The following is a 27,377-nucleotide window of genomic DNA, read 5'->3' on the forward strand; positions in this document are numbered from 1 at the left end:
CTAACTACTGAATTTTTTATTAAAGCCATAAGCTGCAATGGAACCTAACTTCTGTGCCCCTTCAATGTGGAACATGTGGTCATCAAAGAAGATGTGGGGCCGGATCTTCACTAAGATGGCACTTTTGGGGGCTCCAGCAAGGAAAAGAGCTTCGTCTATCTCTAGACCCCAGCGTCGAAGGGTCTTCAGCACACAGGCGCCTGAACTGGCTGCACTCTTAGCTGTAATCAGGTAGGTCCTGATAGGACAAAGTAACCGTTGATTTTTGGCATAGAACTTCTTTTGCAGTCTGCCTAAATCTTCCAGAAAGCCTTTTAGGGGACCCTGTAAAAGGAACATATATCACAGCTGTGATACAGTGAGCCAAAGAAAGTGAATGTTAAAAAGCAGAGATCTATATGATACGATACAATACAAAGGATATAATACAGCATGACATGCAGTGTTATGAAGCTGATGGCAACATGCTAAAACTCAATAGGAATTTATGTGAATATGTTTTCTGATATAGAACCATCCTTGCATTCCTGGAATGTGCCTAAAATGACCATATGATTTAACATGTAAACCTATATACTTTAAGTATTAAAGAATGTTCAAAAAATAATTAAGCTAGGACAACAGAGATAAACTATCCATGGTAAGCTGGAATAGAAAGTCACTCTAAATAACTCTAATTAGTTACCAAAGCACCACTCTTTTAATTTGCTTTTTGTGAATTGTGCATTTTAACTTTATAAAGTGTATGCTTTTGTCTAGTTTAATGCTGTTTGGCTTGAATCTAACTGTGTCTTTCATTTTTAACCTTTCCAAACATTTAGTTTTAGTATCTCTTGTATAGACCCTAGAATTGGATTTTGCTATGTGATACAACCTGAAAATCTTATTTTTCAAAACAATAGTTAAGTCTTTGTTCATTTACATTTATTCATATTACAAATGTGCTTGAGATTGTTTCTGTCTTGTGGTTTTTATTGCATTTTCCATGTTTTAAAAATTTTAAAGGATTGTTCAATAATCTGTCTTTCTTTTTTGTAGTTGTGTATGGGTGGTTCTTCTGACATTTAAGAAGGTTTACATTATTTCCTTCTATAAATTACCTTTACAACTATAACCTTTTATAGTACCCTCAGTCCTCTATTTTAAAAAGCATCCCAGATCTATTATTCTTCATAATGAGAAATAATGAAAACAGGGCATTTCTTCAGTGTCTCTGTAGTCCTCTATTTCTTCTCCACCATCTAATTTTAGTCATTTATTTACTTCTCCATGGTGTTTCTTTTGCATTATTACATTTTGTTTTATTTCTATTTATCAAGTTTACATGTCATCCTTTGATTGGCTATTGTAACTGAAAATTCCAGCATACTTCTTCCGTAGACCTTCTTTCCTCATATTTTTCCATTTTTTGTTAGCTATATAATTTATACACCATACAAATTTGTTCATTTGTACAGTTGTTTTAGTTTTAATTCTATGGTTAAGTATATTATATGACCATTTGTGTCTTTGTGCTTCTAGTCCTCTGCATGTTGGCCGAAATTTGTCCTGTAGTACTGATTTTCTCAAAAACATCTTATGGTAATAATCCCTGAGAATATAGTATATTCTCAACTCTATATCTATTTCCTCTGTCTGTGAATAAACTTTTGGCTAGATATAGAATCCATGATTTATATATAAGATTCTCCACAAGATCTTATAAGTAGTGCTCCACTGTCTTTTGCTTTTGAATGCTGCTCTTGAGAAGTTTGAGGGCCTCTTGATTCCCATCCCTCCTCTTCCACCACTTATATGAGTAGGCAGCCCAGATAATTATTTCCTCATTTTGAAGCCCGATAATTTCACTAGGCCATGTCTCAGTGATGGTCATTTTGATTCTATACCTCTATCATACAATGTGGGCTTTTAATCTTTAATATTTTAATCATTCAATATATATAAACATCTTTGGATAGTTTAGCAGTTTTTAATTTATATTTTTACATTAATTTGCATCTTTATATTTAACGTCAATCCCCCTCCCCCAACATGATTTTAAAGTTTTTCTTCTGGGATTCCAGTTAGGCATATGCTGGGTCTTCTTTACCTGTTATCTATTTCTGTCATTTTTCTATATGTAATTGTATTTTTAATCTGTACCAGATGGGTAATAACTCTATTGGAAGGGAGGAAAGATTTACAGCATTCTATAACTTTCACATTTTATCATCCCTTCCTTGACTATTGCATTTTTACTTTATGATCTTGCTTTAAGTCTTTAAAAGTCATGGCAAATGTTCAGTCATAATTATCTGTATTATGTCAACTTTTTCTTGTAAGAGCTCTTCATCTGTTACTAGATTTTTTTCTTTTTTAATCTGCCTTTTTCTCATAGTATCTTTGAATGTATTCAATGTCAGTTCTCTTTTTATTATTGCTTATACTGAAGTAGACTGGTTTTTCTTGGGACAATTGGTGGGTTTCTAGGGGAAGGTCAAGGGTAGTATTTGGAGGCTGACTTGTTTTCATGATTCAAAGGCTCCCTTCTTTGCTGTCATGGAAACAAACTGTTTTCTGTAAACATGACTTATTGTGTAACCATTTGCTTAAATTTTCTTTAGGGTTGTATATCTTAGAAAAAAACAAGTAAATTTACTTTCTACCAGTAAGAGGCCATACATATAGGTGAAAAAACTGGGACTGTTTTTATGACAAGAGCAGCAAACTCATAGTGACTGTTGGCAGGAACCACCCTCATTGCAGTTAGTCTTTAAAACACAGAGGGGCACAGTTTCCCTTGCTGTTTTTGGATGATTTCCAAATGGAAGAAACAGAGAATGCTGAGTTTATGTCACCACATTCAAGCCAAGTATCCATCTCATTCTCTTTTACTTCTATTTTGGGGTATGTTTTGTAATTTATATATTTGCACAGTAGTGCAGCATATAATTTATCAATAAAAATATAACAATACTAGGGAAACTTACAAAAAGCAAATACTAGGGAAAGACTGTTACTCCCACCCTAATAATAAGAAAACCCCAATCTAAAAAATAACTTTTCTTGAGCCCATCAAAGAGCTGAGATTGCAGGGTAACCAACTAGCATGAAAACTAGGGAAAAACAGTCATCTTCAAGAAGACATGGAGTGCAAGAACTGCGTACTTTTGGTAGAGTGTTGAAGAAAGTTATACCAGATTCCATACAAGCAAGTACAAGCAATTCAAGTAATTTAAAAAAGACATTGACAAAGAACTAGGGTCCACCAATGAGAGAGCATAGAAGCCCTAGGATCCACAGGCACAAGAAGTACACACTCTCTTTTAGGCTTTTCTCCATGGACTTCACTAGATGCTGATGACAAAGACTGCAGGCAGTAGGGTGATAGAATAAAGCCATCCTTTGATGGTACAGGTGTGGGGGAGGGGAGCACCTGCCACTGGGGGCAAAGACTAAAACTCCCCCTAGTTGCTTAGACCCTCAGGAACAAAGAGCCTAGACTGCTAGAAGAGCTTCAAACACTGTTATCCTCCAGGGTGTGAGTAAAGATCCACTGTTACAGAAGAAAACATTCTAACTTTGGGAGGAAAAGAGACTATCAAGGATTGGTACCATTAGCTATTGGCTATCACTGGGGCATGGCAAGATCCAGGATATTCATCCCTAAGCCCTAGGAACATAGAAGAAATAGCTGGGAAGGGGTAAGAACGAGGAGACTTTCTCTGCAGCAGACACACAGGGAAGGCCTGCTGCTGAAAGTCGACTAGAAATCTTGAGAAAAACCCTCTGGCAAGCCAGTTTGCACCCTAAGAACAAAGTTGATACCAGACAAACTTGGATCCTGTGGTGTCATGAAGATAACCATAGCAACCACAAAACCTAAAACAACTTTAATACCTGATTTGATTGATTCAATCTATCACAATAATTGCTAGTCCCACAGTAAAACAGAACAAAACAAAATGAACAATCTACTTTCAGGAGAAATTAAAAGAACTAGACTTAGTAATGACCCAAGTGTCACAAATATAACAGAGGGAATTGAAAATAACTGTGATTAATATCTTTAAATGTCTACTTTAAAGGTGGATACCATACATGAGTAGACTAGCAATTTTGGCAAAGAGATTGAAATGATAAGAGAGTTGAATGGAACTATATAAAGAGTGCCTAATGGACGTGTCAGTAGACTCAACACAGCTAAAGAAAGAATGAGTGAACTTGAAGACAAGTCGATAGAAATTGCCCAAACTGAAAAGAGAAAGAGAAAAAAAGAGTGGGGAAAAGAGAGCAGAGCATTGAAATGCTGTGGGACACACACACACACACACACACACACACTCCCCTCTCATATTCAAACCAAAGGAAATATAGACAATTATGAAGGCAGCCAGAGAAAAATAGACACATTACATACTAAGGACCAAAGATACAAAATTCATAACATTTGTCATCAAAATCTATACAAATGAGAAGACAATGGAAGAGCATCTTTAAAGTGCTGGAAGAAAAACACAGTAAGCCCAGAATATTACATTCAGTAAAAATAAAATATTGTTTTAGAAACTAAATAAGATTAAGACTTTTTAGGCAAAGAAAAACAGAGATTTAGTACCAGTAGATTTGTACTACATGAAATGTTAAACAAAACAAAATAAAACAAAAGATCTCCTGGCAGAAGAAATATGATAACAGAGAAAAACCTGATCTACACAAAGAAAGGAAGATCTCTGAAAATGATTAAAAGGAATTTGAATATGAAATACTTGTTTTTGCCTCATCCTTATTTACTAGAAGATATTTAATTGCCAAAAACAGAAATAGTAGTGGAAAAGAAAAATAAATGTTGCAGTCCCCATGTCAGTAAGCTAAAGGGAAAAGTCAAGCCTGGAACAGCTTGGAGACAACCTGCCTCCCATTCTATTCAAAGTAACCCCTATGCTCACTGAGATAACTATATATCTGACTGCCTCCTTTGGAGAGGCTAATCAGAAACTCAGACCTGCTTGGAGTCTTCCTACCTTTGCTTCAAGCCGTCCTGCCTTTCCAGACCGAACCAATGTTCATATTACATATGTTGATTAATATCTCATGTCTCCCTAAAATGAATAAAACCAAACTGTGCTGTGACCACCTTGGGCACATGTCGTCAGATCCTCCTGAGGCTGTGCCATGCGTGTGTATCCTCAACCTTGGCAAAATAAACTTTTTAAGTTAACTGAGACCTGTTTCAGATTTTTGAGGTTCACAGTAGCAAAGTATAGAAAGTTTATAGCATAGATAAAATAAAAATATATGACAACTGTAGCACAAAACATGAGGGGGAGAGTTTTTGGCAGTTCATTGTTGCAAGGTTCTTACAGTACATATGATGTTGTAGAGTATAACATTGACAATAGACTGTGATTACTTAAAGTTGTATATTGTAAACACTAGAGTAACTAATAAAAAATTTTAAATGAGTCATAAGCCAATAGTGGAGATAAAATGGAATGTAAAAACACACAATAAGTCTTTAAGTAAATAGGGGAAAAAAGAAAAGGAAAAGGGAACTAAGAACAGTTGGAACACAGAAAAAACATAGGAAGATAGTAGATTTTAATCCAACCAAAGCAATGATCACATTAAATTTAAATGTCCTAAAAATAGCAATTAAAACACAAGGATTGCCAGATTGTATAAAATAGCAGCACCAACTGTAATATCTATAAGAAAAATAAGTTAAATATAAACACAATTTAAATATAAAGACACAGATAAAAGTATAGAAAAATCATATCATACAAACATTAGCCCCCCCAAAAAAGCTGGAGTGATTATATGAGTATCAGATGAATATTACATAATGAAAAGGTATTAATTAAGATTAAGACAATATAATAATCCTAAATATGTGGGCACCTAAAAACAGAGATTCAAAATACATGATACAAAACTGATAAAATTGAAAGGATAAATAGATAAATTCTCAAATATATTTGGAGATTTCAACATTGCCTTCTCAATAGTACATAAAACAAGTAGACAGAAAATTACCGACAATATAAAAAACCCAAGCAATATGACCTGAGTTAATTTACATAATCTAATTGACATTTATAGAATACTTAATGACAACATAATATTCTTTTCAAATACACATGACATATTCATCAAGATAGACCATATTCTGGGCATAAAACGTACCACAACGAATTTAAATAATTGAGATACAAAATATGTTTTCTAATCACAACACAACAGAGTTAAGCTTTGTTTCAACAATAGAAAGATATCTGAATAAACTCCAAATATATGATAATTAAGTAACCTACTTCTAACCTATTTCCTTCAAAGAGGAAATTATAGAGAAATTTAAAAAATATATTTTGAATTAAATAAAAAAAACCATCATCTATCAAAATTCGTGGGATGCAACTACAGCAGTGTTTAGAGGAACATTTATAGCATTAAGTGCTTATATTAGAAAAGAGGAGAGGTTTCAAATTAACAATCTCAGCTTCCACATTTGAAAACTTAGGAACAGCTGGCTCAGGAAAATTGATTTACCTCTGGCCAAACTGACCAAGAAAAACAACAACAAAAAAGAAAGAAAAGACACAAATTACTAGTATCAGAAATAAAAGTGGAGACACATCACTAAGGATCCTACAAATGTTTAAAACATATTAATAAAACACTAAAAGTTTATGTCCATAAATTCAGTCATTTAAATGAACAAATTCCTTGAAAAATGCAAGCTCATAAACAGAGAGAAGAAAAGAATGAGAAAAGCAAGAAAAAGAAAAATGGAAGTTCTATAGCTATCAAAATAATTCAATCAGTAATTAAAAGCCTTCCAACAAAGAAAAAAGTCCAGGCCCAGATGGCTTCTCTGAAAAATTCTACCAAACATTTTAAATAGTTTGTATCACATTTTATGAGGTTAGTATTACCCTGTTACTAAAGTCAGATTAAGATATTACAAGAGAAGAAAACTATAGAGGATGAACATGAATACATAAATGAATAAATAATACAAAATATTAACAAATTAGATTCAGCGATATATGAAAAGGATAATACCACATGACCAACTTGAATTAATACCAACACTGCAAAGCTGCCTCAGCTTTTACAAATCCATTAATGTAATTTACATATCAACAGACTAAAGGAGAGAAACCACATGATTTTTCTCAATAGATGCAAATCAGGCATTAGTCAAAATTCAACCTTCATTTATTATAAAAACTCCCAAAAAGCTAGAAAGAGAAGGTAAATCCCTCAACCTGACAAAAGGCATCTAGAAAAGACCTATGGATAACAGTTAAGAGTGAAAGATTGATGTCCCCCTAAGACCTGGGTATGTGGCAAGGGTTTCCACCCTCATCACTGTTCTGAACATTGTACTGGATGTACTAGCAAGGTAAAAAGGCAAGAATGATAGATAACAGATATACAGTATGGAAACACAGAAATAAAACTGTATTTAGTCACAGTCAACATTATTGTTGACTTAGAAAATCTCAGTCTACAAAATTGTTGCAAGAACTAACAAGGAAATTGAACAAGGTTGCAGAATACAAAAACCAATTGTGATTCTATGTATTAGCAATAAATAATTGGACAGTAAGTGTTTTTAAAGTACCATTTATAATACCAAAATATTACAAAATGCATAGGTATAAATAAAAAGATATAATATCTGTGTGCTGAAACCTACAAAAGACTAAAAAAAAAAATTTAAATGATCTAAATAAATGAGGAGAGGAGAAATACCATGTCCATGGACAGAAAGACTTAATAGTGTTAAGATACCTATTATCCCAAGATCTAGCTATAAATAAAATAAAAATAAAAATAAAAATTCTTGCAAAAATTTTTCCCCCAGAAATAGATAAACTTCTTAAATCTATATGAAAGTGCAAGGGAATCAGACTGTACTCTCTCTCTCTTTTTCTCTGTATGTATATATATATATGTGTATATACATACACATATATATACGTGTATATATATATATATTTTTTTTTAATTTTAGCAAAGTTGAAGTATTCACACCACCTGGTCCTAAGAAATACTGTAGCCAGGTGCAGTGGCTCATGCCTGTAATCTATATGAAATCTATATGAAATCTATATGAAAGTGCAAGGGAATCAGACTGTACTCTCTCTTTCCCTCTGTATGTGTGTGTGTATATATATATATATGTATATACATACACATACATATATATGTATATATATATATATATATAAAGTTGAAGTATTCACACCACCTGGTCCTAAGAAATACTGTAGTCAGACGCAGTGGCTCATGCCTGTAATCCCAGCACTTTGGGAGGCTGAGGCAGGTGTATCACAAGGTCAGGAGTTTGAGACCAGCCTGGCCAATATGGTATTTTAGTCTCTACTAAAAATACAAAAATTAACCGAGTGTGGTGGTGGGTGCCTATAGTCCCAGCTACTCGGGAGGCTGAGGCAGGATAATCTCTTGTACCCAGGAGGCGAAGGTTGCAGTGAGCCGAGATCATGCCATTGCATTCCAGATTGGGCAACAGAGTGAGACTCTTGTCAAAAAAAAAAAAAAAAAAAAAAAAAAAAGAACTACTATAAAACTACAATAATCAAGACAATGTAATATTGATAAAAGGATGAATATCTGTATTAAAGGAACAAGACAGAAAGTCACCCTTTTCAACAAATAATGCTTGAACAATTAAGATATCCAGGAAATTAGGATAAGCAGGAAAAAAGAACCACAACTTGTGCTTTGCACAAATACCATATTGACTCAAAATAGATGATAATCCTAAGTAAGAAACCTAAGACCATAAAATTTCTATATAAAAAGTCTGGAGATAATCATTGTGACCTTGGATTAGGCAAAGATTTCTTATATGTGACATTAAAAGCACAATTTCTAAGAGAAAAAATTGATAAATCTGACTTCATCAAAATTATAAGTTTCTGCTCACTGAAAAGCACTGAAAGATGTTAGAATGAAAGAGAAGCACAGGCTGAGAGCAGATATTTGTAAAACACACACCTGATAAAGGATGAGTATCCAAAACATATGAGGAACTCTCAGAAGTTGATAACAAACCAAAAACCCAATAAAATAAGGAAAATATTTGAACAGGTACTTCACCAAAGAAGATATGTGATGGAAAAAAGCACCGATAAGATGCTCAGTAACATTTGTCATTAAAGAAATGCAAGCTAAAACTACAATGAGATAATTTTTTTATAAACACTAAAATTGCTTAAATAAAGAAAAAAAAAGAAAAATACTGAATACTACCAAAGGCCAGCAACAATGCAAAGCAACAAAATCATGCATTGCTTTTAGGAATGCAAAATGTTATGTCGTTTGGGAAAATAATTTGACTGTTTCTCATCAAATAAAACATACACTACTTACCACATGACCTAGCAATTCCACTTCTAGCTATTTAAAAATGAAATGAAATCTTATATTTACACAGAAATTTGTATTCAAATGTTTAAAAGTAGCTTCATTTATAAATGTCAAAGACTAGAAATGACCTACTCCTTCAACAGGTAAATGAATAAAGAAAACGTGGTACATCCACAGAATAGAATACTACTCAGCAATAAAAAGGAGCCAAGTACTGATACATGCAATGACATGCATTATGCTATAATAAATAAAAGAAGTCAGATTGCATCCCGTATGATTCCATTTATGGGACACCTGGAAAAGGCAAAACTATAGAAAAAGAAATCAGTGGTTGATGGGGTGTGGAGATAGGGTACTAGGATGACTACAAAGGGGCATAAGGGTATTTAGTGATTTAATGAAACTGTTGAGTATGTTTTTTTATGTTAGTGGTTATTTCACAATTATATATATTTGTTAAAACTATCCACTTAAAATTATAAATTTTACTCTATATAAATATACCTCAAAAATTCTGATACACACACACACACTTAGAGACCATTATTCCAGAATGGTGAGACCAGAGATAGGGATCAAATCAGGACATATCAGTTACTTGTCACTGTACTACACTGGAGATTGGAGGCTCATAAACTACATTCAGACTTGTTAAATTAATCCTCTCCAGCTGTCCCATTTGCTGGTAACTTTCAGACCTCTTCCATTTGACAAAATTAAGATACTGCCATGACCAAACCACCACCCTCCTAGCAACATACTTGAATGTCTTCAGTAGGAGTTGTACCTCATACATTCTTTCTCATCAGTGGAACACACCCGGCAAGGCCTTCTGGCCTTTATGGAAAATCATCTTTTTATGTAAAAAAATGGCATGTTTTTTAAACTGGCAGAAGTACTGCATAATAAAGGAAAGCATGTATACTAGAAATGTGTTGAGTATTCCTGCAATAAGTAGGGTTGGGATTCACAGTTTTAATTGTTTAATGGGAGAAAAAGGCAATTTAAGGAGCAAAAATAAGTGAGAATACATAAAACTGGAAAGTTTCTGCAAAGCAAAGGAAACAACAGAGTGAAAAGGCAACCTATGGAATGGGAGAAAATATTTGCAAACTATACATCTGATAAGGATTAATTTCCAAAATATACAAGGAATTCTTACAACTCAACAGCAAAATAAAAACAAATTAAGCTGGTTAAAAATGCACAAAGGACTTGAATAGACATTTTTCTAAGGAACACATACAAATGTCAACGGGTATATGAAAATGTACTCAACACATTAATCATCAGAGAAATCCAAATAAAAACCACAATCCAATATCAAATTTTACGAGTCAAGATGGTTATTATAGAAGACAAAAAAAAAACAAAGATACCAAATGTTGGGGGAGTATGTAGAGAATGTGGAACCCTTATACACTGTGGGCAGAAATGTAAAATGGTATAGCCGCTGTAGAAAACAGAATGGAAGTTTTTCAAAAAACTAAAAATAGAACAACTACCAAAGGATTCAGTAATCCCACTGTTGAGTATATATCCAAAAGAAATGAAAGCAGGATCTTAAAGAGCTATGTAAACTGCAGTGTTTACTACAGCATTACTCACAATGGCCAATATTTGGAAATAACCCAAATGTCCATCATCAGGGGAATGGATAGAGAAAATGTGGGATGAGACACAACATAATATTAGTCAGCCTTTAAAAAGAAGGAAATACTACCATTTGTAACAAAATGGATGAGACCTGGATGAATAAATTCTAGAGATCTGCTTTACAATGTAGCTCCTATAGTTAACAATATGGTATTGTAAACTTAAAAACTTGTTAAGTGGATAGATCTTATGCTAAGCGTTCTTACCACAAAACAAAAAAAATTTTAAAACACAAGGAGAAAAGTAAGTTTTTGGGAGTGGTGGATGTGTTTATTACCTTATTTGTAGTGAAAGTATCATGAGTGTATATATATGTCCAAATTCATCAAAATGCATACATTAAATATGTGCAACTTTTAAAAATTAAGTAGAACTCAATAAAGCTGAAAAAAAGGACAAAGTACAAAATGAGAAAAGAAGTGAAAAATGTAAAATCTAAAAGAAATTTAGATTATTTACTTCAGATGAGAAAATACTACTTCAACATTTGTCTGGAAGTAATGCTTTCTTTGAAGTGTTTTTGTTTAAGTGTTCTTTTTATGGAAGATTTCCACATTTCAATAATGGTGAAAGGCTCTGAATTTCAGCAGAGTGGATTGATATAAAATATAACAAAGAATTTTCTTCTCAATAGTAAGCTTTGTTAATACGGAACTTTATAACACTAGGTCAGGGTTTCCAAAGGAGCTATTTAGAAAGAGAATATGAAGTTGAACACACACTCCCATAGTTTAAATATTGCTTGCTTTAATGAGAGGTGACTAAGTAGAAAAACTTTTCAACTTTCAATTAGTCTATTCATACTTTTATAAATTTATATAAAAATAACAATATTTAAGTTTAACTTAAGTTCAGGAAGAACTGAGAAAAAGGACAATTAAATTTCTTGGGAAAATTGATAGAATAAAATTAAAAGACCTATCAGTTTAGATTCAGATTAAGTGACATTTTGATTTCAGATTTCCTTTTGTTCAAAAGTTATAGGTTCTGTTCATTTTCGACCTTGATTTTAGCACTTCAGTTCATGGATGGATTGAAAGGTACTCAACAGCACTAATCCAAAAAAATCTAAATATTTAGTTTCAGTTTGATTACACATTCATAGTTTGCACTTGTTTGAGGATCATTATTTGATTCAATTCAAATTCTTAGTTGTGCGTATTTTCTCAATTAAGCGATGCCTTTCTTGGGTTTGAAGTCAAGGACAGAGATTCAACAAATGCTTACTCTAATCTATTGGAAATGACCCTATTTTGAGAATTTATTATGTAGAAATGGCTTATTGATAAGCAGTATTTCCTGTTACTCCCAATTTGGAGAGGGTAGACTTCTTATTATGGGAAGATCATACAAGCATTTCCAAAAGGATAGATAAAATAATGTTAAAATTAAAAATAAAGTTGTCAGCAGTGAATGCATCAAAGTGATCAATTCATGAAAGAAAGAGAGAAAGCCTCAAAGATAAGGCAGTAAGAAGGAGTGCCCTGCCTAGAATAACTTAAACATTCATCAGAATGGACCAATATTGATATTTATGTATTAGAAAATAAATAAGTACATAAAAATTAATTAGCACTCATTGAACCTACCTGAGCAAGAGGCTTACTTTCACATAATGTATCATACTGGAAGAATTTGTCCGGCCCATGCTCCTTGGTAAAATGTTCAGACTCATCAGAGAAGAGGACAGCATCCCCATCAAAGGCTACACGGAGCTGAGTGTCACAGTAAGCCATGTCTTTGGCTCCATCAAACATTGTCGCAGAGGCAATACCTGATAGATCATGGAGACTGATTAATACTCTTCTCAGGTCCATGAGTTATAGTTTCTACCATTAAAAAAACAAATTCTCCCAGACCTTATGTTTTCTCTCTAGCTATTACCTGATGGCTCAACTCGTCTTCACAACCACAGATCTCAGAACAGTTGTCTATGCACTGCCTCTGTTTCTATAGTGATGGGAACATGTAAAATGGATTGTAGGACAACTACTGAGGATGTCCATTTCCAGGAAAGTCAAAGCTCTAAAGGACAGACTTAAGTGTTGCCCCATGTGGAAAAACTTCAGAAGAATATCCAACAAGACCATAAGCCTCATAATCATATGTGAAACTTAATGTAAGTAACCATTAGTGTAAACTTCTTTATTAACTAGAGGAATAAAATCAGACTAATACCTTCTTGTATTGCCTCTTGCACTTTTTCAGAATCTGCAGCAATATACAAGTTGGTAAGATATGCCTTCAAATAGCCAATGGGGTTTTTTCCACCGGTCAGACAGAAGCGGTCAATCAGTAAGCCTATTATCCGCCAAGAAAGACTTTGTTATGACAGAAATTAAAGACAAAAATGCTGTAAATCCAAGTAAAAGTTACGTTAGAGATAACTGAGTTTATTTGTGAATTCATCTGGCTTTATTTGTGAACCTAAAGGAAAGTTACTTTAGAAATAAACTTTAAAAATCATCTTATGGCACCAATATTTAAAATTCCTCAACTATTTTATGTAATAGTGGTTGTATTTGGTACATTATAGTTTATGGGCATAGTATATTCACATAGATCCTGCCATTTTATTCTCACAAACATACTGAAAGTATTATTATCTTCATTACAGGAAATGAAAGTTAGACATAAAGACTTATCTAACACACTGATTTAGATGCATAGAGCAGACTTGAGCCCAAGTGTTTGACTCTTGTCTAGGCTAGAACAGGGTACTTTTTCTTGAACTGCAGCCTCCTCACTAACTGTAAAGGTCTATTAAGATGTGGCTCTTGAGATCGCACCACTGCACTGCAGCCTGGTTACAGAGCAAGACTCTGTCTCAAAAAAAAGTAAAAAATAATAAAGGCTCTATCTCAAAACCATACAGTTACATGGAAAGTAAACAACCAATCTGCTCCTGAATGACTTTTGGGTAAACAATGAAATTAAGGCAGAAATCAAGAAATTATTTGAACCTAATGATAATAAAGATACAACATACCAGAATCTCTGGGACATAGCTAAAACACTGTTAAGTGGGGAGTTTATAGCATGAAACACCTTCATCAAAAGATAGAAAGATCACAAATTAACAACATAACATCACACCTAGAGGAACTAGAAAAAAAAAGAAAAAAAACTAACCCTAGAGCTAACAGAAGAAAAGAAATAACCATAATCAGAGCTGAACTGAATGAAATTGAGATGTGAAAAAAATACAAAAGATCAACAAAACCAAAAGTTTGTTATTTGAAAGAATAAATAAGATTGATAGACTGCTAGCTAGACTAACAAAGAAAAAAAGAGAGAAAAATCCAAATAAACACAATCAGAAATGACACAAGTGACATTACTACCAACCCCACAGAAATAGTAAAACAAAACAAAAACTCCTCAGAGATTGTTACAAACACCTCTATGCATAGAAACTAGAAAACCTAGAAGAAATAGATAAATTCCTAGAAAAATACAACCTCCCAAGATTGAACCAGGAAGAAACTGAAACCCTGAACTTACCAATAACAAGTTTCTAAATTGAATCAGTAATAAAAAGCCTATCAACCATAAACAGCCCTGGACCAGATGGATCCTCAGCCAAATTCTACCAGACATATGAGAAGAACTGGTATGAATCCTATTGAAACTATTGTAAAAAATTATGTAGGAGGGACTCCTCCCTGACTCATTTTATGAGGTCAACATAACTCTGATACCAAAACCTGTCAGAGACACAGAAAAAAGAAAACTTCAGGCCAATATCCCTGATGAACACAGATGCAAAAATCCTCAACAAAATACTACCAAACCAAATCCAGCAGCACATCAAAAAGCTAATCTACCGTGATCAAGTAGGCTTTATTCCTAGGATGCATAGTTGGTTCAACATACACAAATCAATAAATGTGATTCATCAAATAAACAGAACTAAAAGTAAAAACTATATGATAATCTCAATAGATGCAAAAAAGGCTGTCAATAAAATTTAACATCCTTTCATGTTAATCCCCTCCCCAAAAAAACCCTCAACATTAAAGGAACATACTTCAAAATAATAAGAGCCATCTATGACAAACCCAGAGCCAACATCATACTGAATGGGCAAAAGCTAGAAGAACTGGAATAAGACAAGGACCCCCACTCTCACCATTTGTATTCAACATAGTCCTTGAAGTCCTAGCCAGAGCAGTCAGGCAAGAGAATGACAAAAGACATTAAAATAGAAAGAGAGGAAATCAGATTATCTCTCCTGGAAGATGATATGATTTTTCACCTAGAAAATGCCATAGTTTCTGCCCCAAAGTTCCTAGCTCTGATAATAACTTCAGCAGTTTCAGGATACAAAATTAATATGCAAAATCAGTAGCATTTCTATATACCAACAATGTTCAAGCTAAAAGCCAAATCAAGAATGCAATCCCATTTGCAATCACCACACACAAAAATAAAATACCTAGGAGTACAGCTATCCATGGAGGTGAGAAATCTCTACAAGGATTACAAAACACTGCTGAAAAAAAATCAAAGACAGCACAAACAAATGGAAAAACATCCCATGATCATGAATAGGAAGAATCAATATTGTTAAAATGGCCATACTGCCCAAAGCAATTTACAGATTCAATGCTATTCCTATCAAACTACCAATGATATTTTTCACAGAATTAGAAAAAACTATTTGGAAATTCACATGGAATCAAAAAAGAGCTGGAATAGCCAAAGCAAACCTTAGCAAAAAGAACAAAGCTGGATGCATGATATAACCAAACTTCAAACTATACTACAAAGATACAATAACTAAAACAGCATGGTGCTGGTACAAAAACAGACACATAGACCAATGGAACAGGTTAGAAAACCCAGAAATAAAGCCACACACCTAGAACCATCTGATCTTCAACCAAGTCAAGAAAAACGTGCAATGGGGAAAGGACTCTGTATTCAATAAATGGTGCTGGGATAACTGGCTAACTATATGCTGAAGATTGAAATGGGACCCCTTCCTTTCACCAGATACAAAAATTAACTCAAGATGGATTAAAGACTTAAATGTAAAACCCAAAGCCAAAGCCCTAGAGGAAAACCTAGGAAATACCATTCTGGACAGGCTCCAGCAAAGATTTCATGATGACGACACCAAAAGCAATTGCAACAACAAGAAAAAATTGACACATGGGAGCTAATTAAACTAAAGAGCTTCTGCATAGCAAAAGAAACTATCAACAGAGTAAACAAACAGCCTATAAAATGGAAGAAAATATTTTCAAACTATGCATTTAACAAAGGTCTAAAATCCAGAATTTGTGAGATATTTAAACAGATTAACAAGCAGTAACAAACAACCTCATTAAAAAATGGGCAAAGGACATGAATAGACACTTCTCAAAAGAAGACACACATGCAGCCAACAAGTATATGAAAAAAATGCTTAACCTCACTAATCATTAGAGAAAATCAAATCAAAACCACAATGAGATTATCATCTCATACCAGTCAGAATGGCTATTATTAAAAAGTCAAAAAATGACCTGCTGGTGAGGTTGTGGTTAAAAACGAACACTTATATTCAGCTGGTGTGGAAAGCAGGTTGCAGATTTCTCAACGAATTTTAAACAGAATCATCATTTGACCCAGCAATCCCATTGCTGGGTATATATCCAAAGGAATATAAATTGTTCTACCATAAGAATATATGCATGGCAGGGCATGGTGGCTCACGCTTGTAATCCCAGCAGTTTGGGAGGCTGAGGCGGGCAGATCATCTGAGGTTGGGAGTTTGAGACTGGCCTGATCAACATGGAGAAACCCTGTCTCTACTAAAAAAATACAAAATTAGTCAGGCGTGGTGGCACATGCCTGTAATCCCAGCTACTCGGGAGGCTGAGGCAGGAGAATCACTTGAACCAGGGAGGCGGAGGTTGCAGTGAGCCGAGATAGTGCTATTGCACTCCAGCCTGGGCAACAAGAGCAAAATTCCGTCTCAAAAAAAAAAAAATAATATATGCACACATATCTTCATTGCAGGACCATTCACAATAGCAAAGACAAGTAGTCAACCCAAATGCCCATTGATGATAGACTGGATAAACAAAATGTAGTGCATATATACCATGGAACACAACCATAAAAAGAATGAGATCATCTTTTTTGTAGCAACATGGATGGAGCTGGAGGCTATTATCCTAGGTGAATTAATGCAGCAACAGAAAACCAGATACCACATGTTCTCACTAATAAGTGGGAGCTAAACATTGAGTACAGGTGGACACAAAGAAGGGAGCAATAGACATCAGGGCCTATTTGAAGGTGGAGGGTGGGAGGCAGATGAGGACTGAAAAACTACCTATTGGGTAATATGCTTATTACCTAGGTAATGAAGTAATCTCTACACCAAACCCTCATGTCATGCGATTTAGTCATTTAACAGTGAATTATCATCATTAAACATTAATATAACATCAAATGCTTTTTAAAATCAGTAACAATTACAAAAAAAACTGGCTGTTTGTAAGAGGTTTATAAAATATGCACCTTCATATACTATCGGTAAAAGTATACATTGGTACAAGCTGTCTAGAAAGTGATTTGATGATATGCAATATGTATCAAGAGCTTTTAACAGGTTTTTACCTTTTGACCTAAGATTCCTTATTTTTTAAAAAGGAATATTCTGAAATTCTGATAAAGATTTCTATAGAAAGGTCTCAGTTTAGGGTTATTTATAAAAGCAAAACATGTTCAACAATGTGACAGTAGTTATATAAAGTATAGGATTATCCATATGATAAAATATCATGTACCAATTCAAAGGGTTTTTTTTTTAGATATATGATAAACTGGGTAGCTGCACATGATATAAAGCAGAATACTGTGTCTAGTTAGTTGTTTGTCATCTGTATGGACCAAGAGAGTAGGTCAGGTCCATTAACTGTCTTGGTGGAAGTATCTGCTTTGGTATTAGAAAATGCTCTCATTTTTTTCGCTTAGTCAATATTGGGCATATGTGGCACAAAAGTGTACTCTACAAATCCCTAAATCATATGAATTTCATCACCCAGAAATTATTTGGTGACACTAAGACTCCAGAAATGATTAAAGCATCATCCCTCTTCTTAAGGAGATCACAGTTCACTGAGGAGCCTGGCATGTAAAACATTTATTATAATAAAGACCCTGGCAGATGGAGATACGAATTGCTTTCAGTACCCAGAGAAGGAAGTAACTAACTCTTCTGGGTCAAAAGATTTTTATTCCATGAACAAGCTGCATGAGAAGGTTGTACACAATCAGTTCATCAGCAGAATTAACAGGTAAATAACTGATTTCTTATGCTTCCAGCCTTGATAGGTCAGCGTGGTGAGGGATAGATAGACCTCAATCACCTACTAAATCAATTAAGGCTATGTGTTGTTAAATACTAGCTGTTGTTTACTAGGTGATTGCTATATGCCACTCATCTATGTTAAATTTTTATGTTCTCTCTTTTTACTTCATAACACTATGAAGACTGCACTTTTAAAAGGCAAAAATTTTTAAAATGTGCTTCAATGATTCCAGCCTTATAGTTAGAATAATATAAAGTAAAACTCACAACTTATATCTTGATTATTTATAAATATGCCCAATTTAAATGTTATTTCAACTTCACATACCCATTTAGAATATAGGCTAATTGTGCCTGAAATAATTCAGGTAGTTCCATAATAGGAAAAGTTGGAACTTTCTCTTAAAGTCCCCAACACACTGATAGAAACATTGAAGAGACTAGAATCAATCAAATGCTCTGTGTAAATTATTTTATGTGTGGGGAGAGAGAGCAGCCGGGGACAATCAGATTTTAAGAGTGGAAAGGAGAGGTGAAAACCTTTAAACCTTTAACACGAATCTGTGGTGAGCAAGAAGTTTGATCACACAGTAAAAGCCTTTGGGTTGACGGCTCCTTGAAGTCAAGTTCAGAAGTGAAAAACATACAACAGAGAAATATATTGCAGGACCTAGGATTAAGACTTTGAAATTCACACTTGACAAGTTAAGTCCAGAGCTTTGAGCCCAACTCTGTGCCGAAGTTAAAAATGAGCATGGCCTCTCTTGTTCTGACATAGGCAAATAAACATTCCTGGCGCAGAAGGGGGTGTCAGTATCAAAGACACTGCATTTGGTTAAGCCACAGTTAGCAAAATAACATGGCTTCTCTCTTTCAGAGCGGAGAGCTAGTCTTCCACATGGTATTTATTTTACTTACCATAGTGATTGACGCTGTTTATAAGCCGCACTCCCACTTGGGCATGGTTATTAGTCATCAGTACAATATCAAATAAGTCCTGTTCATCAGGATATAGATCACGGAGTCTAGCATTGACATACTGTAGTGCCTGCAGGTTACAAAAATGAATGTGTGTAAAGAGGGGCAGGCAGGGTGGATTTGGGGAGGCCAGAGAGGAAGCATCTCATCAGAGTCAAATTCAAGCTCTGAAGAATCTTCACTGAGAGATTCTGGCTCCTTTAAGGAAGATTTATCCCATGCATTTCTGTATTATCAACCTCTCATTCATAGGAACTCAGTTAATGTTCACAATACATGAGTAATGTTTGTTGAAAATTGTTTCAACTTTGGGTTCACTAGAATTATCTCTGGGGGACAGGTAGAGAGTAGGGTCAGGCTAACCCTTTTATGCTTTGTCTATGTTTGATTGATTTTTAAAATCTGCTTTTATCGATCATCTAATGATTGTTTTTTAATTTTGAAAAATATGGACTGCTTCATGAATCTGCATGTCATCCTTGCCCAGAGGTCATGCAAATCGTCTCTGTTTTGTTCCAATTTTAGTATATATTCTGTCAAAGAGAGTACTTTGTGTATTAACATGTATCTTTAGGTTTGTGGCTCCTGCCTATGCTTTTACTATGTCTCGTAAGTACATTCTACCAACAACTTGTAGAGGTGTCATTTGTTTTTGCATGGTTATGATGTTGTGTAATATTTATATGAGCAGATCAAAGTTGTAGGTGCTATACATTTCGGTGTAAGTTCAGAGAACCTTACCTTCTGTATTAAAGTCACACCCGTAAGTGCCAAGGGCATCTTTATTTTCTTAATATGCTATGTTTGGGGCCAGAAGAGCTAATGTGAATTTCATTTCACTGTAATATGGCGTTTTATTTCTACTACTCAGGATTGTAAGCTCATTATGGCTTCTTAGCACTCCTTCGAGGGAGAGAGGCTTCTGTTACAGGTCTCATGATTAGGACTTTACTTAGGGAAGGCCAACATACCAAATCTAGGGCTGTGGGCTGGAGTCCCTTCCTCCACAGTCTGGAAGGCTGTGCGAAATCATAAACTGACCTGGGTCAGGTAGAAGGAGACAAGAATGACAGGGTGGGCTAGGAATCATCTGGGAAATTGGATGCCCTCCCAAGGGTTGGCCTGGGTCCCTCCCTCGCCATCGAGGGTCCTGGCGGGCCAAAGACAGCTTGCAGAATACCTTGACGAAGCGGAACGCCGGGCCCGGGGTCAGGATGACGTTCTCATTGGTGAGCTGATACTCCATGTACTTTTCCAGACCCTCTTCCTCATAGATTTTCCTGCCGTCCACCATGTTGAAGAGCGCGCAGGATGAGAGAGCAATGGTGATGGCATTCTTGGGTTTGGGCTGCAGAGAGGGACGCCAACGGGAGGATAGTCACAGCCACGAAGGGGACAGGGTTGGGGCTCCTCCAGGGTAGGGTGAGAGTAGGACAGCGGGCCCCTGGTTGGAGAAGCGGGATGCTGGAGACAGCTGAGGCTGGGACTCCCCGAAGTTTGGGGAGGAGAAGCGGGAGACAGGGGAGGACCTCCCTGCGCAGTGGAGAGAAGGGCGGCTGGAAGAGGCTCTGCTGCGGGCTGCAAGGAGGGGCGCCCCGGGTGCCAGGGGCGGCGGGCTGGCTCACCGGCCAGGGGCGCGAGCAGCTCGGGTTCTTCTCGTAGAACGACCTCATGGATGCCCAGTAGACAGCCTCGTAGTTGTCCTCGTCCTCCCGCTGCTGCTGCTGCTCGGACAGAGAGTCGCGGTCCAGCTGGGTGGAGGCGGGGTAGATCCCCCTGCGCTGGCTGGAGGACTTCCACTCGGTGGGGGACGTGCACGAATATTCCCGCGGCTGCGAGTCCCGGGTCTGGTGGTTTTCCCGCACGATGCCTTGGGCCCAGGCCTCCGGATTCTCTTGCATTTTGGTGCTGCGCCGGGAGACAGGATCGGGCTCTGGGGGCGTGGGAGGCCGCGAGTCCAGCGACCGGGACGGCTGGGGCGACGCGGGTGGCTGGAGCGAGGGCTGCCCGGATAGTGGCGGCGGTGAGGAGTCATGCAGGCTTGGGGAGGTGGATGGAGTCCGGGAGCTCGTGGAGCTGCTGGGGAGCTGCAGCAAGACAATGGGCGTCTGAAGTCGAGGCCTGCCTGCCCATCTCCCGTCAAAGATCTGTCCCTTCTGCCTATTCCATTCCTAGACCTTGGATGGGTGCTGGTTCATCTCAGCTCCTTAAGTAGGGCTTGAGGGACCCGGACATTTCTAGGCCTCAGCTGCTTGATATTTCTGTTAAACAGACACAGAGACTGTCTGCTTTCATTCTCCCCTAGCTTCCCCATAAGCATTTCACACATTTTTATTTGTTTGGAGTAGATAGGACCCAGTCCTCTTCCTCCGCCTTAGGCAGCTGACGCATGGTTTGCAAAGTTCTGTTCCCTGCTCGGCATATACCTACTCGGTCAGAGGCCTGCAGGTAGGACAGAGGGCGTGCAGAATGGATCTTGCTTGGCCAGTGCCTTAGTGTGCGACTTCCAGTTAACTCCATGAGCAAAGTGGGCCAGACATTCTCACAAGGACACTCTACATAGCACCTCAGGGCATGTCTCTCCCCGCTCCCCACGTGAATGATGCAGTGATGGCTGGGTAAGTCTCTTGTCTGGAGACTGGAGCATCTCCCCAGGGCCTTCAGAGCTCCTTGTGCCAGTGAAGCACAGTTACATAGAATCATCTTCCTAAACAGGAGAGGGCCATTCTAGAGAAAAAACTCCTTTACTAAGGTGAGCAAGAAGTTATTAGGTATCCATATATGATTTCAGATTGTTTCACACATGACTCAAAAAAGCATGTTTTTGTTTAGATGATTGAGTCAAATCTGACAGAGATGATGAATTGGGTAGGAATGCATACTCTCCCAGTGGCTGGATCTGGATCATTCGCTCTGCTTCCAAAATCTTAATCTCAAAACTTTTTTTTTAATTGCTTATGTGGTCAGGCCTAATTAAAAACTCAAAGCCCCACACAATCTGACACTCTTTTTCTCTTGTGGTGACCATTTCCTTCCTTCTTCTAAGAATCACAGTTAATTACTATTTGTTGAATGAAGGAAGGAAGGAGGAAGTGTGCAGCCTCTAGATCTAGAGCCCCTGGGTTTTAATGCTAGCTCTACCACTTATTAATGTGAAACCTTAAACAAATTCCCTCTGTACTTCAGGTTTCTCAGTGGTAAAATGGGATTTATGGGCGGAAGGGAGTTCTCTTGAGGGCTAAATTAGCTAACACATGTAAAGCACATAAACAGGGCCCGGCACATAGAAAGCATCAATAAATGTTAACCATTGTTATTATTCTATCATCTACTCCTCCCTTTCATCTTTACCTCTACCTTAGCACTGGGGTTCCTGCTTCTAGGCTCATCTATGGATGGAGCCTTGGTGGATGGGCTCCGGGATGTTCTAGACCATTGACTGCGCACAAGGTACCCTCGAGAGTCTGTCTTCCGCAGTGATGATTCTTGTGATCCCTGTGATGGAAAGAAGAAGCCCAAGGGTGTAAAACCCCATCAGCAGCTCCTTCTATACATGTGCCTGCAGAATAGTCATGTCAGGCTGAATATAGCAGCACCCAGTGAGAAGATCCCCGGCCTCAATGACTCTTAACTCAACCTGAACTCTTGTGTACTATTCTAACTCTGGTCTAGTCCTCACTTCTGTTTGGAGCATCTATGTGGGGGTCCACTTGAAAGAGCATCCAAAACCAAGATACAAACATATTTTTTCACTGTGACTTCTCTTATATGGAACTTAGTATGGTTCACCATTGTTCCTCCCTTTTGCTCACTTCTCTCGAGGATAAGCCTGTTAACAGATGCTGAAACAATATATCCACCATTTTTTACCAGACTGCAAAGGTGAGGGCAGCTGGTGCCCCACTGAGGTTGCAGGGGGACTCTAAGGCAGCTGCTTAAAAGGAATGGAGCCCTCAAACTTTTCTTTTAGGAGAAACAAGAATAAAGGAGACCACGAAGCAGCAAAGTAAAAGAGTTTATATTTGCCATATTCTTCCCCTCACCCAGATTGTCTGTGGTTCCCCTCCAGAATCAGTAGTGTGATCTCTGCTCACCCTCATCATGGTGATCTGCTGGCCCTGCTCCCACAACAGGCACATGTGAATATAAATACGTATTGTGCGGCAGGGGCCAAGGGCTGTTCCCTCAGCTGCACAAAGGCAGCGTCTACACGACGAGTGACCCCGGAAGGGGCAACATCTCAGCGAGTGATTCGGATTGACTGCACGCCTCATCTGAAAGATTGTGCAGAAAGTGGTCAATGCCATGGCCAGACCCCCTCCCCTCCCTGATTTGAACAAAGACCAGTCTCCTCCCTGTGTAGGCTGAGCAGAGGAGCCTGCTGTGGTTCCACACATTCTAAGTGAACACTAGGGTATGGATGGAGGGGAAGGCAGGGCCCATCCTCTCCTAGTTCCTTAACCTCCTCATAACGACATTAGGGACGCCTTAATACAATTCTCAACAGCTTGGTCTTCTCTCCCAGAACTCCCTGCCCCCTAACATTTTCCATTATGCTTTCTGCTCCTTAATTACCTCACCTCTGCTACAGAGATCGGCTCACCTGATTGCTCAGACGAACTCCTGTTTTGTCAGATTCCTTTCTTTTTTCTGCTTCTAGACTCTCTGTTGAGGACCTCATTCCGGGCTCATTCTTGACAAGGAAACAAAGAATGTTTATTAATTTTTAATCTCAAGGCATTAGGAACTTTGGCTTTCGGAATAAAAGGATAAAGAAAACCTAGAATTTATTTATTTGCCAATGTAAAAAGGTATAAACTCTAGACCTTAGTTTCCCCTGTTCTAACAAGCATGAGTAAAAGGTAACACATATTTTATTAAGAAGAATTATATAAACAAGTTTTAATATAGAAATTTGCTGGTTCATAGATTTGAGATATAAAGCATTTATTGTTTAAAGACTGATAACATGGGAAATACTAGAGAATTGTGAAGTTTATGTAGAATAAGTTTGTTTTTTTTTTTCTCTATTACTCTGAAGATTGCTACTTATGGAACTTACTTTTCCTTGCCATTTAGAATTCAATTTTTTCTTGTTTTCATCATCACTATAGCTCAAATTTTCTGTGGATCTAGCCTCGCCAATATTAGATTGATTTCTAAATATAAGGACCTTAATCTCATACAAATTGATTGAAAGTCATGTCTTCTGTTCCAATCATCTAATTACTCATAGATCTAGAGTGGAAAGGGATTTCTTACCAACAAATTAACAACAGTTAGGGAAAACCAAGTAAAAGAGCACAAGAAGATAACTCACTTTATGGAACTCTACTCAAATATTTATGTTTTCATTTTCATTTGGAGGAGATACTTATTGGAGTATTATTTGAACTGTTTCGTGCTAAGTAAGTAGCTGCAATGTGATCAAGATTAGTGTTATTTACATGTTTAAGGAGCACAACTTCTAGGTTAGACCAAGATCCACTAGAGCAGTCTATATTCATCCGTTTATGCTCTGTGTCTCGCACGCAGGAAAAATCTCATCAATGTTAGTTGCATGAAAATGTTAGTTGCATGAGAGAATGGCATAGCTGTATGGCTCCTGAACTAATTTTAAAATCTTTTCATCAACCCTCACCCCCGTTATACACATACATAGCAGTCACCATAATATCCTCTTACTTCTAATTCCAGGTGATATTTTGAATCCAGTTCCTTTTTTCTATCTCTATTATCATTGCCTTGTTCTAGGCCTCTGACCATCCTGGGACTACATTTTTATAATATAGCCTTTCGAACAGGTTTCATGGCCTTAAATCCTCTCCACTTCTAGATCTGTCCACCGTATTTATTTAGAGTAATATTTACAAGATGTAAATCTAGTAATGCTTCATTCCTGGATAAACACTTTCTTCACTTGGTTTGACCAGGAGACTCATGATGTTTTCCGTGTACCTGCTACTTGCATGCCCTTCACTCTATACTTTATCACTATGTTCTGCTAATACCAAGTGACTTGTATTTGCCTGCATACTCCAGCCTTGTTTCCTTATGGTCTCCTCTTCTCTCTTGTGTTCTTCAAAACCCAGCTCAGTGTGACCTGGGGGAAGTTCCCAGAGTGAAATATTGCCCTGTGTTGCTTGTGTCTTTTGTACATACTTTTACGGAGCAATGAGTTGTCCTTTGTCTATTCTCTTTCCTACTAAGCCATGCATTCTTCAAAGACAGCCACTGTTTTTACCTTTTACTACTAACATATGAGTATATGCTAAATGAATACTGACTTATTGGAATCATTTATATACTACATGTTTTAATCTTTTTCTTTGCTGTCTTCATTTTTTAAAAAATTCTCCTTCTTCCCTTTTCTCTGCTCTTTCCATTGCCTTTATTCTCTCCCTTCTCTTTTCCTCTACCTGAAGCCATTATCTGAAATTATTTGATCATTGCAGAGCCTTTGCAGAGGCAAATGATGGACTGATATCCACATTTCTTCAGCCCCATGGCAAGATTCTAAGACACTCAATTCACTCACCTTTTTCTGTCTGAGAGATGTTTGACTCATTTTTTTAACTTGAAATTCGTTTGTTGTTATCCAGATTTTTGTCTCCCCAGCTCCATTTCCTGTCACTTCCCTTGCTCAGTCTAGCTTTGCATTTAGAATGTCAAATTTATGACATCATATGTGATTCCATAGTAACAAACTGACTCTATGAATATGTGAGTAACCTTTTCTTAAAAAATAAAAAAAAAGTTTCTTCATTTTGAGTGTATCTGCTCATAGCCATTATCTTTGTTTTCAGAAATCGATGTCTAAACATTGTTCAAATGTTCAATATGTAGCAATATCAATATTACCACTTCCTTCTTTTTAAATCTTTTTAAGCATTTCCCTGCCATTCATTATATAAATCCCATTTGTGGCTGTCTGTTTCCTGGTACTGCCAAAATGAATGGCAAAGTCATTTGTGGATCCAATCATTTATCCATGTTCATTCTGCCAGACAGACTTTGGAGGGCTTTCCTCAGATCTAGAGACTATTTTTGACAGCTGGGATTTTGTTCTAGACGTGGAGTTTAGACGTGAGTTCGAGTTTAGCTTTAATGTCTCGTGTTTCTTTCAATGGCAAAACCTGTTGAGGAAGACACTGTCAAAGCCCTTTCCCCATGGCTAGACTCAGTGTAGAATGTTACCTTTGCTGCCCCATCCTTAACCCTTAACCCTGGGCTGCCCCATCCTTAACCCTTTAAACACTAAAGCTAAACTCAAACTCAAGTCTAAACTCCATGTCTAGAACAAAATCCCAGCTGTCAAAAATAGTTTCCAGATCTGAGGAAAGCCCCCCAAAGTCTGGGAGAGTGAACATGGATAAATGATTGGATCCATAAATGAGTTTGTGATTCATTTTGGCAAGTAACAGGGAAAATACAGTTACAAATAAAATTGATATTTGTAAAAAGTAGCCCCTAACTCTGGTTTACAGAATCCAAACATGTTCTCCATTTTAGTTTTCTCCTTTTATCTTCACTCAAGCTTTAGATAGGAGACATGTGCCATGCCAACCTGAGCTGGTGAAATCATCAAGGACTGAGGCAGGTTTCCAGCCTGTTTTCATGGGACAAGTTGATAGCTAAGGTTGAATATCAGAAGTTGTTGATGGTTTTAATTTAAGTTATCCAAGGAGTCTTTTAGTTAGTAAAACATTCAGGCTGTAGGAAAGAGTGCCTGGGTTTAAGTTATTTCATCTCTCCCCTACTCCCCACTGTACACCCAACCCCCACCATTCTACCCAAAATTTGTACAGGGGTCATTTGTTTTTGCATGGTTATGATGTTATTGTATAATATTTGTATAAGTTATGTAGACAATCAAAGTTGTAAGTGCTATACATTTCAGAGTAACTTCAGAGAACCTTATCTTCTCTATAAAATCACACCCCTAAGTACCAAGAGCACGTCTTTATTTTCTTAGTATGCTATGTTTGGGGCCAGAGCAGCTAATGTGAATTTCATCTCATTGTAATAAGGTGTTTTATTTCTACTA

The 27,377-nt window shown here is 36.9% G+C and overlaps 1 protein-coding gene and 1 non-coding gene across 5 annotated transcripts; both read right to left on the reverse strand.

Moving 5' to 3' along the window:
• On the reverse strand, nt 1–26,098 carry NT5C1B (5'-nucleotidase, cytosolic IB). 4 transcript variants are annotated; one of them, XM_032172291.2, is made up of 10 exons: nt 25,869–26,098; nt 23,934–24,023; nt 23,425–23,604; nt 22,688–22,825; nt 20,956–21,417; nt 20,511–20,678; nt 19,271–19,400; nt 13,222–13,344; nt 12,633–12,817; nt 1–324 (listed from the first exon to the last, which is right to left on the reverse strand). In XM_032172291.2, the coding sequence occupies exons 1-10, from the start codon at nt 25,896–25,898 to the stop codon at nt 1–3; spliced, it is 1,830 nt and encodes a 609-aa protein (XP_032028182.1). In that variant the 5' UTR covers nt 25,899–26,098. The 4 variants fall into 4 exon arrangements, with proteins under 4 accessions (XP_032028182.1, XP_032028181.1, XP_032028185.1 ...); XM_032172290.2 differs by having other exon boundaries at nt 22,682–22,825; XM_032172294.2 differs by lacking the exon at nt 23,425–23,604.
• LOC116481409 (U6 spliceosomal RNA) lies at nt 19,773–19,877 on the reverse strand. Its single transcript, XR_004251563.1, has one exon. It is a non-coding gene; the product is annotated as a U6 spliceosomal RNA (small nuclear RNA).
• Nucleotides 26,099–27,377: the final 1,279 nt, after the last annotated feature.

This window comes from Hylobates moloch, unplaced genomic scaffold (assembly GCF_009828535.3).
Source record: "Hylobates moloch isolate HMO894 unplaced genomic scaffold, HMol_V3 SCAFFOLD_13, whole genome shotgun sequence".
In the NCBI taxonomy this organism is placed as follows: Eukaryota; Metazoa; Chordata; class Mammalia; order Primates; family Hylobatidae; genus Hylobates; species Hylobates moloch.

Excerpts from the sequence above, each read along its gene's own strand:
- NT5C1B (XM_032172290.2), bottom strand. The coding sequence starts at position 25,898 with ATGAGTCAAACATCTCTCAGACAGAAAAAG. Across the intron at positions 23,605-23,933 it reads GAGTTCGTCTGAGCAATCAG|ATGAGGCGTGCAGTCAATCC; the intron begins GTGAGCCGATCT and ends ACAATCTTTCAG. Across the intron at positions 19,401-20,510 it reads CGGCGTTCCGCTTCGTCAAG|GCACTACAGTATGTCAATGC; the intron begins GTATTCTGCAAG and ends TGTAACCTGCAG.